This window comes from Oculina patagonica, chromosome 13 (genome assembly GCF_052425735.1).
Source record: "Oculina patagonica isolate OP01 chromosome 13, crgOcupat, whole genome shotgun sequence".
Lineage (NCBI taxonomy): Eukaryota > Metazoa > Cnidaria > Anthozoa > Scleractinia > Oculinidae > Oculina > Oculina patagonica.
In genome coordinates, this window is record NC_135770.1 from 26,357,314 (window position 1) to 26,376,307 (window position 18,994).

An 18,994-nucleotide genomic window follows, 5' to 3' on the forward strand; every position below is an offset into this window, starting at 1 on the left:
TTGACCTTAATGACTTCTATATGTGAGCCCGCGATATGGTCGTGTGATACTGGTCAGCGGATACCTTGTTTTGACAGCTGTCAATTGACCATCACATCGATGTTTACTATCAAAGATGTAAGCTGACGTTAACCATTTCTACTTCTGGAGTATGGCCACCATGTTGGGGCGACGTCGTCGCTAGGGCGCACGCGCCCGCGAACCATGCCGCTAGCCATTATGACCATGAAAATCCAAAAGCATGGGTCTGTTAATTTTCTATGGGTATGGGGCTCTGTAGCGCCGCGTTGCCTATCTACCAAACTATTGAGTGGAATAATTGTTTTATTTAAAATGCCCAAAGAATTGCAACATTTGAGCTTCCCGGCTGTTTTCGTTGACGCATATCGGATATCGGCTACCATGTTTGTGATCAATGGTATACTAGCTCATATACTATTGCCTGTTAACCAATCAAAACTCAGGAATTGCAATATACCCTTGCTAGTTTTTAATAATTAACAATTAGTATAAATTCAAACACTGGATAGCGTTTTTGGCGCGCGCTGATTGGCTACTAAATCTCTGAATATCCTTTGCTATTCACCTCCAAGCAACTCGCCCCAAAACTGTAACTCGTTAATGTAATAAACTAGTCAAAAGTCATCCTTTCGGGTTATATTATCTCACTGTTTGAGTATATACTAAGACAACTATTCACCTCAGTGTCGGTGGCTAGTGGTGGATATTTAGCTCGACGCTTCGCGGCTCGGTAAATATCAGCCACTAGCCACCTCCACTTCGGTGAATAGTTGTTTATTATTCCATGAGCGCGCGTTGGATATGAGATGGCAGTTAACTATCTCACATCCAACAATCGCGAATGGAATAATTGTGTTATTAAAAACACCCAAAGAATTGCTGTCGCGCGTAACATACTTCATTTTTTTAACAGCGAGCATGTACATTAGTCGAATGGGTAACAATGTAGCCAACAAGGCGCATTTTGATTTACTGTTATTTGTCTGCAGACGAAGACGAATGTCAAGATCAAACACACAATTGTGATAAAAACGCTCAATGTAGCAACACTTTTGAATCATTCAACTGTACTTGTCTCCAAGGATATTTAGGAGATGGCATAAACTGTTCAGGTATGCATGATAATATAGTTTAATCTACACATTCTTGTGACAATGGTTGTCGTGTACTTGCCTTTCTTACTCGCCATTTGTAGTACCCACGTTATAAATGGATTGGGTTTTTTTAATAGCCGCACGTTTAGAAGATTTTTGATGCTCGTATGAGCAAAGAGAGCACCTTTGAGGGTGAGTCATCTTCAGCTATGTCCTAAACAATTGATGCACTTCTCTCGTGCTAGTGCCCCTTCCACCTTTGCAAGGTATATCAATGTTAAATTATCTTGGGTGGCTCACAATACTAACACCTATACAAATATGCACTAGGAAAGTCATAGTGGATCCCAAATTAACCCGGTCGACTAGCTGCAATGCATTGAAAACACGAGTACCAGCACTATTTTTGACCAAAAGCGAGTCATTTGACGTAATTTACTCTTCTAACACCATCGGCAGAACTTTGAAAAAAAAATTGCAAACTAACGTTAATCGTCCAATTTAGCACGATGGAAGAGTATGAAGTGTCAGCCGTCCTAACGCCCTATTTTTCTTGTGTGTGGGTGTGTGGGGGGGGGGGGGGGGATTAGGGCGAGGAGACAGCTGCCTACCATTGAGCCCCGGTGTCTGACATTTGCAGAATGCAGAATGCAGAACGCAGAATGCAGAATGCAGACTAACAGAATATATTGTGTTACCTTTACCATTATTGAAAGCTAACCGTAAACGGTAAGAGAGGCTAACCGGAGTGTGTAGTAGGCTAACCGGAGTGAACTTTTCACTCAGGTTAGCCTACTACACACTCCGGTTAGCCTACTATTCCCTCCGGTTAGCCTAAATAGCACTTCGGTTAGCCTGTTTAAGGTTAGCTTTCAATAATGGTAAAGGTAACACAATATATTCTGTTAGTCTGCATTCTGCATTCTGCGTTCTGCATTCTGCAGTCTGCATTCTGCATTCTGCATTCTGCATTCTGCATTCTGCATTCTGCATTCTGCATTCTGCATTCTGCATTCTGCAAATGTCAGACACCGCATTGAGCCTTGCTTCAGACTACTGGAAAGGTGAAAATTCTGGATTTGCTGGCAAATGCACAGCTGTGCTCTTGGTATAATTGCAGGGTGCCCGAACGCTCTTACTTAGGGAATCTTGGGTGCCCAGCTCTTAAAATCTTTTATGATAGCAAAGTTATCTAAGTCGCCCAAAGGCAAAAGTCACCTCTGGAACCCGGGCCCTCCTAGAGCACAGCCCTAAAATGAAAGCGAAACCCGTACCAGTAAAACTTTGATCTATGCTCTAAGTGTCTAAGTGTTTGTTGCGAATGCGTGTGTGACATTTGAAATTCGTTTTCCGGCTGCGTATTTAAGTTGCACATAAACAATGCCCAGCTTGATCCTTAACACTTCCATTTGCGTTCTCGTTAAAATATTTTACCAATTACCATTTAATTTCTCCGCAGATGTGGACGAATGTCAAGATCAGACCCATAATTGTGACGTGAACGCTCAGTGTAACAACACTGATGGTTTATTCTATTGTACATGTATTCAAGGATATTCAGGAGATGGTGTAAACTGCTTGGGTATGACAAGTCAGCAGTTGATAATATTTTACCATCTAAACAAACATAATGTTATTAATGGCGGTCACTGCAGCATAATGTTACATTTGCAACCATGCAGGATCCTGCTATCCGAGCTTTCACAAAAGAGATGGGTTGATTGATATTGTTTAGTTAATCGTCCAGTGGAAAGATGATTTGAGCGTATTGATGCCAACAACAACAGGACAGATTCAAATGTTTGTATACAGTTATAAGGCTTTGAATTAACATAGCAAGTTTAGAACACACAACGTATGGGGAAGATTCAATAATTTTCATTAAGAATAAAAAACTGCGGTACCGTGAGCTTTCACCACCTGAACAAATTGATTATTTTATCTTCCTTTGGCGAAATTTCTGTCATTATACATACCTGTATGTACAAATACAATCTTTAGCTGATCGAACCAACCAGTTTAGCGACCAACGTAATGTACATACATCCATTGTTCGAACAATTATCCTTCAAAATCTCGCGAAATATCATCTGGTTCTCAGCCGGCGAGGACTGCAGTATAATTGATTTATATCAGCACGTCAGCATTTGATATGATATGCCATCTATCAGCACGTAAGCAAAATTTCAAGAAACGTTTATGAAAGTACTAAATGCACACATAAGCGTGCGAGGCGGGGGGGCGAGAACCCCCCCCCCCCCCCCCCCCAGTGCCAAAATGTTTCGGGGAAAACGCTAAGAATTCGGGCAACAAGCCAGAGAAAAAATAGAAAATAAGCAGACAAATCTCAATATTACAATCAAAATAAATTATATCAACACTTTCAAGTGGGGGAAAAACAATGTAAATTGCCTCCCAAAAAAACTTTTATTTTTGCTGAACTAAAGTGAATAAATAAAATATTTCCGAAGAAAAAGGAATCAGTGCATTGACATCTTCGGGCAACGCCACGAGATTAATTTAAGAACTATCGTTTAATTTAAGCAAGCAGACAAGGTTTGTACACAACTATTTTAACGCACGTTCTGTTGTCCATTTCGTATGCCTGTTTATTCGGCTTTCAACCCATGCCATTTTTTTTTTCGGGCAACAAGGTCTCCCCCCAGGTCCGAAGGTGCCCGTACGCCTATGAATGCACAGCTGCGAATCTCAAGTCACACGAACTTCAGCTTTCAGTCTTGACAAACAGGTTAAACGTTTACTTTATCTCCCATACAAAACAAACCTGACTAATATTGCTTTAACGATTATCCACAGATATTGATGAATGTGCAACAGCAACTCACAACTGTCATGGAGTGGCTAACTGTTACAACAATGAAGGTTCCTTCACCTGCGAGTGCCGAGATGGTTACAGTGGTGATGGAATAGTAAATTGTGAGCCCATGGGTGAGTGTAAATAATGAAATAATCTATTAAACGTTTTTAACGTGTTTGCAACTGAATCAAAATCCTCTTCGTCCAACATACTTTCACAAGAAAACTCCAGCGCCTTGTGATGGTAGCACATAACTCAAATGTATGTAAAACGCCACATCAGGAATTATCTGCAATTCCCGCAATCATCTGGATTCTCCGACCAATCCATAGACCTAGATGAAAATTCTAGTGCATTCATACCTAATTTGTTGCATAATTGGAGACCATATTAGATTTTATGATACTTTTTGATCCAATTCAAGTTGTTACTACGAGATCGCTTTTTCTTGGCAAGTTTCATTAAATCACTCATCATTGGATTACGCTTCTTTTCATCGAAATGTTCTGTCGGTATACCATTCACTCTACAAAGTACACTGAATGGTTTGGCTCCAATTGTTAATTATAACCTGCTTATCTTTTTTACCTGATGACGTTTTTATAACACTTCCAGGAAGCTTAAACAAATCAGCCACATGTTGACGTTTGTAGTCATCCGTTCTTGAATATCTCGCGTACGTAACGATGCGTTTTGTGGCTATTGCCAAAAAAGTCAAGCTACTCTCACATCACTTGCTTCATTCAATTGTAATCGGCAGGAGACTTTTCAGTGGCCATCCGAAACATTTCTAAGGACAAGTACCATTCGACTGTTGTCGAAAGGTCCGCCAAAAGTGTCAAAGAAGCGCTCATTCTAGGTCTACCACCTAATGTTGCTGCTGTATTATCACGGACACTGGAATGGCGTATCATAAGTGAAGCAGAACTTGCAGCTTCAGAGACAGCGGAAGGGAAAATAGTAAGTCAAGGAACAACTGAGTGGACCATTAACAGAAGGTCCATACCCGCTGGTATCTACCAAGTCAAACTATCTGCGTCATACACGATTGGTGATCCATCGTCCCCACAGACTCTTACTGCTTTCGACTATGGCTTTATTGAGGTAATTCCCGCGCCGGTACGAGCAATTATTGATGGTGGAAGCAGCGTTCGATGGGGATCTATGGGAATTGTAACCGTGGATGGGTCATTGAGCTACGATGGAGATATCGGTCCTGGAAATCATACTGGGCTTAATTTTGCTTGGTCCTGTCTCTATGCGAACGACAACGCTACTATTAGCAACGATTGTTTCGGTTCGTTTGTTGGAGAAGTAAATGCAATGTCCACTGCCATTAGCATCGACCCTGGTCTACTCGTAATTGGTGAAAACTATATTTTAAGATTAACTGTTTTGAAAGATGAGAGGATTTCCTTTGCTGAAATGTCTTTTGAGATAGCAGCGGGCGAAGTACCTCAGGTGGCATTAAGGTAAATACTATAATAAAAGCAATACGCTAGCTGCAAAATGCTTTTGGGTACGACCTTTTTCTCCAAGTTTAACACCAATTCGAGCCAGCAATCTGCTGTTGTTGATGCAACTTTAAATTTCTTTGAATTTTTACCAAGTCAAATTCACTGCTTCATACACAATTGGTGATACATTGTCCCCACATACTCTTACTGCCTTACGTTTTATTGAGGCAGTTGACATTATTTCTTCCACGCACTGACCACATTGTTAGTTTCATCATTCATTCCCACCAAACGAGTGCTCCGAAACTGAAAGTTACTTGATAATTTTATGTTGTACATTCTTTTTAAGATGCTTTGTAGATTGTGGCGCATTAGTGTCTGCTTCGAACAAGCTCCGAGTGACATCAGAATGCCCCAACTCGCCTTGCAATGGTTCAGTTTATGCATGGCGATTAAAAAGATTCAATGACGATTCAAGTAACTGGGAAGATGTACCTATTTTACCTAACATGACTTCAACTTCAGTTAACGCGACGAATATGGTTATCAAGAAGAACTCATTGCTTTCCAAATCTAAATACAGTTTAAAGTTATTCGTAACATCTCAAGAAGGAGCAGAAGGTTTCGCCGTGCTCGAATTTGAGACAGCCGGAGCGCCCCACAGCGGCTACTGTACGTCGTCAGTCAGTGAAGGAGTTTCACTTGAGACGGAGTTTACTTTTAAGTGCTTTGATTGGCAAGATACAAGTTCTCTTACTTATGAATTTCAACTTGGAGAAGAGCCAATATCATATGGCAGCTCTCCCCAGTCTGTGTCGACGGTGTTACCGGCGGGATCTCCAGAAGACGATTACCAGTTGCAAATTAACATCGTTATCAAGAATGTTGTTGGTGTAGCGGTTGTAGAACGGCTGATTATTAAGGTTAAAAAAATATTTCTGTTTATTTTTTCACCTTTGTAACTAGGAAACCAAAAGTTCTCTGTTAAACGGAAGTGCAGTAAGGAGGCTGTACACACGAACAGTTTTCGGCACTTTCCAGCTCTAACTTTGATGAGTCAGTGCTAAAAATAATAATCAGTCACTGATACAAAATTTGGTATCAAACAAGTACCCAATTATTGTTAAACAAATTGGGGTTATTTTCGGACTTCTGGTACTGAAGACGCCTTGTTATCTTGAACCAGGGGGAGGAGAAAGTCGGCACTTTTCTTCAATGACATAGCGGTGTCGGGAAACCGTGCAAATCTGTAGCAATCAAGCCGTTGCTAAGTTAGACGTCACCATGTTTTTTTGTTTCGAAAAGATTTTAATACCAATGCATGCATTCGTGTAGAATGCGAATAGCTTGAAAAAGTTCTTCGTTTAGTTCGCATGTTTCGGTCTTGACCGTCCACAAAACACATTAGGTTTTTTTACTTCTAACAAAGCAACAAGCCAATAGAAAAGTCACTGTTTTGGAGTTTATACATAGTGTTTAAAACAAAAGATTGTGTACCGTAAAAAAATTCCAACATATTTGATCTGTCATCAAAATCTTTAATCCCATTAATTGGTCTTTTGCAGGTGACAACATCTTCCTCACTTGATCTGTGCCTTTCGCCTCCAGATGCAGTTGCCACCAAATTGAAAAGCTATGTACTCGGGGAGGGCAATCCGCTAGATGAATTTCTAAATAAAGGGGAACTCTCCCAGGCTGTCCAGCTGTCTTTGTCTGTCCTCAAGTCTACCAACGAGGAAAATGATTGTGGACAAGAATTGGATCCGGATGTAAAAACGTTGGTACGTTCACTAACACACTGTTAAGAGAGCAAAACGATTTCTTTGGTTATAGGCTAAATCGACACTTGTCAGAGCATTTAATTCTCCCGCCAATCCACAAGCAAATCTTTTAGTGGTGTAATTTATGTACTTGTTCAAACCGTTGTTATCATGGAATGAAACCTATTTTGAAGGACTGAAACTCTACATGCTGATTAACAAATTTCCTTATAACTTTAATTTGGGGAATTTATATCACTACCCAAGCTGACAAATTGCGTACAGTGATCATATTCTTGTTTGGCAAAGGTTCATAGAACAACTCAAACGTCGATACAATACACAGTTATTGATTTTATCTTCCTAAACGGAAAATTTAACAGTGACACCAAGCAGGGCTGGTGCCACGTCTCGCTTTATCATGATTATGTCTGTTTAGTGGTACGGAGTAAATAAGCAAAATACTTTGTCTTTCGTGTATCAATGTCGGCTTCTTTAGCATTTTGTCTTCTTGTTAGATTTCAGAAACATTAATTGTGAAGTTTACAGCTATAACGCCTGAGAGTCTTGACATGTCTCGCATGATTATGTCCGTGGTTAGCGCGGCGATGGGTGGCGGACAAGGAAGCGGCAGTAATAGCGTTAGCCTAGTAAGTAACATCATCAAGACAAAAAAAAGCTCACGTTTTCTGTCATTTTTATTACCTACCTTTCTCTGAACCTCTTTCTCTATCTATCTATCTATGTTTTGTCTGTCTGTCTATCTGTCTTTCTGTCTGTCTGTCTGTCTGTCTGTCTGTCTATCTGTCTACGTTTCAAATCTTATTCAACGTAGTTGCTAATTTAGTCGCTGATCAATATGCTTAGTAGTGATTTACATGTGTCCACTAGAATCGTTCCTCTTAATCAGTCTGTATTGTTGCCGTTTCCTATTTTATCACTTGGGAGCGACAACAGAACGCGAATACTTTCACGTGATTTATCCGGGATAATGTAAGGGAATTGATCATAACGATCTTCACCAGCAAAGTAAAACAAGGCTGAAAATTTTATATAACGTGTCACCTTCGTCATTGTTGCCTTTATGCGTGCTCTAATGAAACAAGATAACGTTACGCAATGCTTTGCCTCTTTAACTTTGCAACTCTGTATCGAAATACGTCTTTTTTAGAAACACTTTTATCTGGTTAAAAGCATCAATTTTGTGAATATCTCACAAGTTGACAAAATTCTCATCACATAAATGATAAAGAAGGTGAGCATGAATCAGTTGTGCTTTGCTTTCTCGGAACTTTAGTCCAAAATAGCTTCAGCTGCTTACTCGTGGGAGTTTTACCTTCTATTTATTCACTCTTCTGCGGTAGCGCCGACATCTGCCTGACCTATTCTGTGATTAAACGTGTTCGAGAAGGCCATGTATGCATAATTGATACTTCTTATATTATTTTAGTTTTTCATTTAATGGTGTTTTATTCATGCTTTTAGCATGACAACCAATTAGATTAGTTCTCTGCTTGTGTGTTCGATTCAATAAATGCGTTTTGATGAATAGAAAACTCGATGTGACAAAAAAAGAAATTGTGCCATCGCTGTCGATGTTTATAGAAAGCCCACGCACACAGACAGATATCTAGATTATAATTCTCACCATGATAATAAACACAAGGCTAGCACGGCGGCAACTCTTTTACACAGAGCCCTAAATTTACCCAACTCTTCCGAAGGAAAACAACGAGAACTTAACCGAGTTCATTCAGCGCTTGAATCTAATGGTTACCCATCGAAGTTCATTAAAAACATCCAGTCTAACAAAACCCGACCATTGACAGTGTTGTCCCCGGAGGAACTTGTTGCAACATTTTTCAAGATGATCGAGGCGCCCGAATCACACAAGTCATTCGCCTCTCTACCATACATTAAAGGCGTAACAGAACCTCTGACCCGTGTTCTCAAAAAGCACGATATCACAGTAGTAAACAAACCACTGACCACCCTCCAACAACAGTTCCCGGCTCTAAAATTTCGACCTTCTTTGGAATCGCAGACAAACGTTGTCTATAAAATTCCTTGTGCTGAGTGTTCATGGTGTTACATTGGTGAGACGGGCAGAGCCTTCAACACCAGGAAAAAAGAACACCTGAGAAATGTTAAAACCGCGGCAAAAGGTTCGAGAATCGCTAATCACGTCTGGTCCAATAATCACACGATTGACTTTGATAATGCATCTGTCATTGACAAAGGCGGCTTTAGAACAAGAAAAACGTTGGAAGCGTGGCATTCGAAGCTAACTCCCAATGCGGATAACAATTCCTGTCCTCTACCTGGACAGTACAACATTCTTTTTAACAAATATTCTTAGTTATTAGCATTTTTATTTCGCAACTTCACACACTGCATTTTTTACCTTTTTACATTTTACCCGTCGAAGGCTGTAGTTCAAACAGCCGAAAGTTCGTATTTTTAAAGTTTTTAAGCCAGAGATCGTTTTAAATTTTATAAAAACAAGAATATCCAAACGATGTAAGCGCTCTTTCCGTTGTCTGATCTCTTTTCTGTAGTCATCTGCCTCTTCACATCCACAGGGTTAACAACTTTACCTTCTTGCGAATTATAGAGCACCTGTTAATATAATATATTTTCTTCTTTTCTAGGAAGCAACGATGCAAATGACAGAAAAGACCGCAAATATGCTGATGGATAACGTAAACGACTTAGAAGAGCCATTTTCCCCGGTAATGGAGCTAACAGCTAAGAGTGTCACAGGGTGTCTTACGAATGTTCTTCAGTCAGCAGCAGGTGCGACTCAAGGAAGCGGAGCCTCAGATGTGAACCAACCATCTCCAGAGGTATAATGAATTTACTGGAGTTGTCTGTGTAATTGGATAACAGCTATCTATACCACAGCACAGCACAGCACAGCACAGCACAGCACAGCACAGCACAGCACAGCACAGCACAGCACAGCACAGCACAGCACAGCACAGCACAGCACAGCACAGCACAGCACAGCACAGCACAGCACAGTACAGTATAGTACAGTACAGTACTGACAGTATAGTATACTCGGTTGCACACAAACTAGGAAACTGCTTTGGGATTTTGATTTACTGGTTGAAAAAGACCAGTAGCATGACGGAATCGATATTATAAACTTGATTTGAAAAGTACTTGCTGTAGAACACAATTCCGAATTCTTCTCTTGTTGTAGTTCGTGAAAAAGTCTTCTGGAAAATTGAGCAACATGAGCGATGCATTCTTTGGCCGCTTGGTTCCAGCTGAAGACCTTGTTATTAAAACAACCAACTTAGCAATATCTCTTAAGAAGGTGTCCGCTGACGATGTAAAGGGACTGGGTATGGAAGAAGGACCTTCAAAATTTAAGTTACCCGGTAACCTTGGAGATATGGGTGGTGGAAACATCAACGCAAAGGTAAGGAGAGTATAATCGGTGTCAAGATGTTGTTGTAGCGTTTATACCAACAAAGGAATTCCCTTGACACACCCAGGATTTCTGTACGTATATTAAAACGCCCGTGGCTTAAGCTAAAACAAACAATGTTGGACTCTTTATAACTAACATGTGAACCCTTTTTTGCGTGACAACGACAACACAGGTCAATAGCTGTCCCAAAAGAACTCGGACAAAACAAGCATGTGTAAGCGGGAGGCGATGACACATGAGTGCTACGGTTTTAGGCAATTTCAGTGCAAAATGATATTTCCCATTACCTTCTCAAGAAGAATTCCTATTTTGGCAAAAACTGTTGACAATGAAAGATCTAAGTCTTGGTCGCTTCAACGCAACTTATTTTGTAGTCTTAATGATAAGAACCGCGGTAAGTATTACGTCAACCTTTATAGACAAATTAACATGAGATTAAGATGAGGTTGTGCAAGGAATATTTCGGAACAAAATTTTGTCACGCTTGCTTTCAGCCTAAACGTGTTTCATTCACCTCTCACAGTGAACAGCGAGAGAACGCAGTCGTCTCGTTTTGATCAAACTGAAACTTACACATTAGAAATTGTAACATGTATATTTCGCTGCTTTGCTACTGATAAACATAAAACATAAATGATCCTTATAAGGCTACTTTTGTTGTTTTTCTTTTCAGATGCAGGCTGTTAATTTTAATCCTTTTACCTGGGACAAAAGCAGCAAAAAGGTCAAGTCAAGTGTGACCAGTCTCGATCTTCAAAGTGGCAATGGAAACAAGATTAATGTTTCAAATCTCAATAATGACATTGAAATAGTTATACCGATTTCCAGTCCACCAAAAAACACCAGCAACGGAACGGAGCACAATTTCCTAAAGCCAAACAAAATGTCCATCCGTAGTTATTACGCAGAACTAGCAGATGTCCCTGTTTCTATAAAAATCGGTTCGCAAGAAGAAGGCATTGTTATCGAGATGTTTGTTAAATTTGGATCAAGACCTACAGTCGATGACTCTGATCACAACTTTACTGTTACATCAACATGTTCAAACCAAACAGATCACAAGCAAAACGAAACAACCTGCCTCATTGAAGAGAGTTCTGTAACAGTGGTGCCTTTGGAGCCAAGTTTTGTTTACGTCGGCCTGTTGTTCCTAGGAAGTAAAAATGTCTCCGAACACTCAAGAAAGCGTAGATCGTGTTTTGGTCATGGTCGTGAAAGACGGTCATGCGTTGGCGTTAAGGATCCTCCACCCAAAGGAGTCTATAAAACGGATGTTCCACAGTATGACCCGTCAACAGATGTCAACTACACGTTCAGTATTACCCAATCAAGTTGTCTGTATTGGTCTGAAGATAAAGAGAAGTGGACGTCCGATGGCTGCAAGGTAAATCACATTCCCGACATCATGATTAAGCTTAGGGCAGTTAGTCAAATGACGAATGAGACCGTTTCACTTCGAAATGTTTTCTCATCAGGCAGTGTTTCCGCGAATCATTATCGTAGGAAGTGAATTCGGAGCATGTTTTTAAATTATTTCAAATTAAAGTGGAGATGTAACTCGAACGTAACAAGTTCACCATAAATGGAGAACGGACGAGATCGAAGGGTCGCAGAGCTTATTAAGAAAGACAACAGCCAGTGCAAGTAATTTTTTTGTTAAACTTAAATTAAAGTTAAAGTTTACAAGACCATCATTGCACGTGTTTGGAAACGAACGATGGAGGGAATGTTTTAGGGAAACGTTTTTCTTTCATGTTTTCGTTGACAATACGAACACCGAATAAGGTTAGAAACATGGAAGGAAAAGATGCAGCTCCTTACGAGTTACAGTGCAAGATGGAAAATTTCCTTTTATTTTTGCTTACAACAGATTTCTCTATCGTAGGTAGACGCCAGTTCAAACAGCACCCATCTTAAATGTCTTTGCAACCACTTGACTTCCTTTGGTGGAAATTTCATTCAAGCGCCAAACCCTATTGACTTTGATAAAGTTTTCACCGCGTTTACGCAGCTTGGCGAGAGTGGCAATATTTCAGTACTTGTGACAATTGCATGCGCTTTCCTTGTTTACTTCGTTGTGTTGGTCTTTGCGAGAAGGGCCGACAAGAGAGATGAAAACAAGGTGTGTTGTTGTTGTTTTTTGTTACTGTAAATAAGGGAATTAACTCTATCATGGCAGTGAAATAACCTATGATTTTTCCTCTGAATGTTAACTCTTAGAAAGAAAATAGAAAACGATACAAGCCAAGAAAACTAAATTATTTTTTTATCTTTGAAGGATTCGTACCCTAGAAATTTCCCACTACACTACATTTAACTTTTTTAGGGCAAACGCTCAAAGGGAGTCCCATGGGCAATTTTCCGCACTTTTGTTTCTATTTATATTTTTTGTTTTGTTTTTCAACTAGTATTTCTATCTTTCGTATAATTGACATTTTTTGTCAAATCTTATAGTTAGTTCGTAATTGCACATAAATGCTACTGAATCAGTGCGTGTACATATAACTTGACGCATCTATCATAGTTAGTATGCATCTATCTATCGTTTAAATTAACTATCAACTAACGACCGTTAACACGAGTACTGGCACCGTTACCATATATATCCCATTTTTGTTATGTTACATACAACGGACTATAACTTCAATTCACAACAATTTCTTTATTAATTGTAGATTTGTCCTCCAAAACATGTCGCTGTCAATGAAGGAGGAACCTATTTTTACGACATGGTCATTAGCACTGGAGTTTGGAAACATTCAGGAACAACAGCCAACGTAACAATAAGTATCATAGGCGAAACAAACGAGCACAACTTAATTTCACTACGAAGTAAAGGAGAGACAGGTGACATATTTGCACGAGGAGGTATTTATGGCTTTGTCATAATCACAAACGAACCGTTAGGATCTTTAAAAGAAATAACTTTGGAGCACGACAATTCAGGGGATAATCCTTCTTGGTTTGTAGAAGCAGTGGTCATCAAAGACAGGCAGACAGAGGAACGGTGGGTGTTCCCGATCAATCGATGGCTTGCGTTGGAAAAAGACGACGGACAGATAGAAGTCACCGTAGACAGCAAGAGTCCTACTTCCTTTTCAGCTCAAGTGCGTTCACGCTTTGGGAGAAAAATTGCTGATGGTCACCTTTGGATGTCAGTGTTTGGAAAAGCATGCAGCAGTACTTTCACACGCGTACAAAGAGCCTCCTGCTGTCTTTCAGTTTTGTTCAGTGCCATGATTGCCAATGCCATGTTCTATAACATTGGTGGCGAGTCGGATGGAGCTATACAGGTTGGACCATTCAAGTTTTCATGGAAACAGATTGTCGTCGGTGTGCAAAGTGGAATCATAGTTGCACCTGTAAACATCCTGATCGTCCTCTTGTTTAAGTCTAGTAGACCAAGAAGGAAAAAGGGAGACAAATATAAAGACATTGATCATGCCCAGCAACTTGTGGATGAAATAAGTGAAACAGGTTGCATGCTGCCTCATTTCTTTGTATATATCGGTTGGTTTCTCTGCTTCGTCACAACTCTTACCGCAGCAACGTTCACCTTATTTTACAGTTTAATGTGGGGTAAAGAGGTTGCCGAGCAATGGCTTGCCTCCATTTTGATTTCCAATGGACAAGATATTTTCGTTGTACAACCAACAAAGGTTATGTTGGCAGTCGTTGTGATTTCTTTAATCCTGAGCAGAAGCAAGGACAGTAGCGGGGATTCTGAGGAAGGCAGTGAGCAAGGTGACCCACATGAGAATGAAATCGATTTTCTGAGTGATGATCCAAAGCAGCGCTTTAAGCGATATCAGATGGAAAAGATGCGTGAGCGATCTAAAAAGGAGGCTCGGTTGACAGTCATGGTGAGGGAAATTATCCTTCATTTAATATTCATGTTCCTTCTGGCTATCGTTTGTTACGGAAACAAGAATGGAAATCGTTTTTTGATGACAACAGCAATGAGAAATCAATTCACGAAATTTGATAAGGTAAGAACTTGCTATATGACAGCGTAGGTGCTATATCCATGGGAGCGATGATGAGATTTTTTTGAGTGAACTACCCGAGTTGGGGTGGGAAAGGAGAGAGCCTGTTCACAGGCTATGGTCTATGGTGATGTTTCTTCAATCTCTTGGAAGGGCTTGGAACCTTCAACCAGTATTGAAGCGGACGTCTCATTCGCATTCAGATGGGGGGATTGTTCTTTTCTTTGGAACATGAATCGTAGCTACATTATGTAATACTTTGAAGACAGACCGACTGAAATGTTAAAACTGTCCCTAATGCAAACTCTCATTTTCTTTTTCAGGTAACCGACTCGCACAGACTATGGAGTTGGTTGACGCAGCAGTTCCTACCTAACATTTACAACCAGCCGTGGTACAATGGACTTGAAGAGAAAAAAGACGTGTACATCGAGAACAAAATGTCCATATTGGTCGGTATGCCTTGGATGCGACAGTTGAGGATAAAGAAAAGTAAGCTCCTAGTGCAGTTTATCTGTTTTTACAAGTGATCGTTTATGACGAGTATTTCTTTTACACACATATAAATAGTATTATAGAGGGGCCTTCATTTAAAATTTCATACAGGAAATTATATTAAAATGGATTTATGTCAGTGACGTGATCAATGGATTAGCCTGCATGGCAGGCGTATAAAGGAGACGGGAGAGGGAAGAAAAACAAATTAAAAGCCCTATTCGACGCCTGCAACGTAGGCTATCATTGAAATAGTTAAGCCACGTTTCTCCTGGGATGGATGCTTAAAATATTATTCAATGACTTTAAGCAACTCAAGAATGATAACTAATAAGAAATATTTGCTTTTCCTCTTTTTAATACACTGCGTAGTTCAAATACGTGATACTTTTTATATTCATTTCTATGTCTCCCAGAGATTGATAGCTGAGTAACTAGTCAATAACTAGTTAATACTCTGTGGTGAGCAATAAAAGATGTTCTTGACCAATACCATCTTGGAACACAGAATCAGAATATTCTCCTCTTTAACTTTGCACCAATAGGAGTTACCGATTAAATGCAGGAAAAAATGTCTCTTTGAGAGGCATCCGTATATCAAATGACATCTTTCGAAAAAACATTTAATATACCATTTTAAAAAAAAAATTCCATTGGAATCACAGAAGCAGATAATTGTTTTAAAAACTTTTGCCACCAACGTTTGGACTATCCTGGTACAACGTCGAAGTTTTCGGATGTTTGTAGTCGTTTTTCAACAGTACTTTCACACCAATTTAATTATAAAATTTTCTAATTTTGAAGGTTCCTGCGGATCACTCTCTAACATAATTTCAAAATGCTTCTACGACTACTCTCAAGATGGCGAAGATACTACATTACTGAGTCTACCAGGTTGGAAGCCTATCCCCTACAACACGTCATGGCCAAAGGCTCTAGAAATGTGTCCAAAGCCCTGGCGTTTCCAAACAGCCGACGAACTTGACAATGATCCAATAAAAACATCCCACAATACATATGAAGGGGGTGGCTATCCTGCAGTGCTGGGGTATGACGAAAACACTGCCAGTGGCGTCCTAAACGAGACCATCGGCCATGGCTGGCTTGATCGTCAGACTCGTGCGGTGATATTAGAGTTCGCAGTGTTCAACGTGAATACAAACTTGATAAGCATCGCTACGTACTTCTTCGAGGTACTGGCTAATGGTGCTGCCTACAGTTCAAGGCGGGTTGAAACACTCGAGTTGTACAGTACAGAGTCAGGGGCTCTCATGTTCTATCTCATTGGCCAGTTTCTGTTCATGGCCATGGTGCTCTATTACTTCATCGTGATGCTGATCCACCTTTACCGACAGCGCCTTGGTTTTTTCAAGTCTGTCTGGAATATGGTTGAATTCTTGATGATTGTGTTTTCTATAGCGTCAGTAGCCTTCTACATGATCAGATCGAAGAGTGTTTTGAAGAGCATCAAAGCCATCCAGGCTAATCCTTATGAAATTGTACATTTTCACGCAGCCCTAGACTGGGCTAACCTGGAAAATGCCTCAATCGCTGTTGCCATTTTTATGGTGACGCTGAAGCTTTTGAATCTCATTCGTTTCAATCCTTATGTGATTTACTTATTTTCGTCTTTTCGCCAGTCGGTAGGATACCAACTGTCCTACGTGTGTTTCTTTTTTATCGTATTTAACGCTTTTGTTGTATCAGGAATGCAGTTTTTCGGTGGCATAGTCCTTGAATACTCGAGCTACGGTAACGCAGTCGTTTCACAGTTTGAATTTCTTTTAGGCAGGGCTGTTCCACTTGATGACCTGCGAAATGAAAAGCCCTTTATTGGGCCGACCTTCGCTTTCTTGTACGCGTTAGCCACGACTATATTCATGATGAACATGATGATGTCTGTACTAAATGAGTCCTATACTGACGCCAAGACACAAGCAGAGGAATGTGCAGAAGAGCTTGAAATGGCGCGCTTTATTGGTGAACGTTTCATGGACATGTTCCAAGAAGGCGGAAACCGAACTGAATTCAAGCTATTCTGTGACGACACGACGTTCGTGAACATGTGCCGTTCTGACGCGGAGCCCAACTGTTTAAATTCTGAAAGTATTCTTCAATGCACCGAGGACAGGCTGGAAAAAGTGTCAAAGAGACTATCAGTTCTCACTCGACGAACAGAAAACTTTGAGACTGAACATCTGAAGGAGGAAGCTGAGTTCCTTGACCTCGTTGAAACGATTGCCAGTTGTCAAATAAACATCCATTAGACCTTTATGCTCTAGGTTGTAAAAATGAGTTCGAATTCATGATTGTAATGTTGCTATATTAGGTTGCCTTTAAGTATTTGGCAGTACATCGATTAAACTACCTTATTGATAATTTTCTTTAGACTACGACTCCTCTTATGGTTACTACCATGCCAGGTTTGTCGTATAAGCTTAGTAACCATTACCAATCGCTTAATGTGACAAAATAACTTCATCGAAGAAATGGCTTTTTGGGTCGAATACCTTCATGCAAATGCGTTTTTTGACAGTGACGCAGTTTCAGTTCAAATGTAAACGAGCTATGGTTATCGTAGCTGAATTTAATGTTTCCACACGTTCATTCGAGGATAAATCACACAATTGCTCATGTAGACAGCAACCATCAAACAAAGATTTTAAATATTTACGGCTTGCCCACTTGTTGATAAGTACTGGGGACATTCATGAGTCCGCCGGTGGCAAGTTTTACACGGTTTTTCATGGCCTTGTGTGTTTTTAAAGGAGATAAAACAGAAAACAACATAATTCTTTTTATCGTATTCCATTAGAATTCCATAAACACAGTCTTCTTAGTCCGAAAAAAGTAGAGTAGAGTAATTTACTTTGACGTGAGCTTAGAACGGCCCTCATTGAAAGCCACCTACAAAAACATTGTGTCAGAACTATGGCGCTACACTTTGTCAGCTTTCTTTAGACATGTTTTTTCTTTAATTCAAGGGAGAATATATGTAGATATATTTGGATTTTTTGGCCCATACGGGTGTGATGAATTAATGTAATAAGGTTCCAAGTAAAATTTTCAGTATATGCAGTTATGATAATATTAAACAATCATTTAACTTCAACATCTTTAAACGTTTCTTTCCTTCACTTACACAAGTTTATGTACTACAATTATACTTACTGACAGATAACCATCTTCTTCGTTTCGGCAAGGGGAATAACCCGAGCAAGCCAAACGAGTAAAGCTGAAATCAATTTGTCACCAGGCACGTTCTATATCAAAGAAACCTCTGCTTAAATTGGTCATTAAAAATCTTACTACCTATGATGATAAAATTTGAATCCCCAGTGACATCTCAGTGTTCTGCCTGGAAATGTACTCGTCTTGCAGAATTGGCTTTTGTTTCCGCTTTGCCCTGTGGTGGAAGTCATAAAATTTGAACTCCCGGTCACATTCCTATTTTCTGCCAGGAATTGGCTTTTATTTCTGCCTAGCGTACGTCATTTCAGTGACTATTTCAAGTTCATTTTGATTGGAGGCATTATGTGGGAGGCACGGATTTAGCGATGAAGGTTTTAGCCCTGACCAATGTCATTGCGTTGTGTTCTTGGGCAAGACACTACATCCTCTTATAGTTCACCACTAAGTTTCCTCCGATTCTGATTGGTTTAAATTGATCACGTGCCGCGATAGTGTTTATCCGCGGAGGGCACTATCAGCCCATAGTGCCCGTCCGAGAAAGATGCCCGGATGGATAGTGCCCGCCCGTTAACTTTTTTGTAAACAAACGTGACTGCAGACAAAACAAAAAACAACAAATTCACTGCATTTAAAGGGTTTCTTGTCCGGTTTTTGTTTCGTTTGTTCAAATTCGGCTTTCAATTGAGTTTTTATCCTGAAAAGTAAAAAAAAAAAGAAATAATTCACGAT

General features: G+C 40.0%; 1 protein-coding gene across 1 annotated transcript in view; it reads left to right on the top strand.

Moving 5' to 3' along the window:
* LOC144636226 (polycystin-1-like protein 2) overlaps positions 1-18,131 on the top strand; it is a 144,606-nt gene extending 126,475 nt beyond the window's left edge. The window contains exons 11-24 of the mRNA XM_078495381.1: positions 1,011-1,133; positions 2,575-2,697; positions 3,933-4,064; positions 4,694-5,405; positions 5,740-6,313; positions 6,956-7,171; positions 7,669-7,800; positions 9,802-9,996; positions 10,359-10,580; positions 11,266-11,976; positions 12,478-12,714; positions 13,268-14,581; positions 14,902-15,070; positions 15,878-18,131. Of these exons, the coding sequence (XP_078351507.1) occupies positions 1,011-1,133; positions 2,575-2,697; positions 3,933-4,064; positions 4,694-5,405; positions 5,740-6,313; positions 6,956-7,171; positions 7,669-7,800; positions 9,802-9,996; positions 10,359-10,580; positions 11,266-11,976; positions 12,478-12,714; positions 13,268-14,581; positions 14,902-15,070; positions 15,878-17,340 (6,323 nt within the window). The 3' untranslated portion in view covers positions 17,341-18,131. The remainder of the gene's footprint in view (positions 1-1,010; positions 1,134-2,574; positions 2,698-3,932; positions 4,065-4,693; positions 5,406-5,739; positions 6,314-6,955; positions 7,172-7,668; positions 7,801-9,801; positions 9,997-10,358; positions 10,581-11,265; positions 11,977-12,477; positions 12,715-13,267; positions 14,582-14,901; positions 15,071-15,877) is intronic.
* The last annotated feature ends 863 nt before the right edge of the window (positions 18,132-18,994 follow it).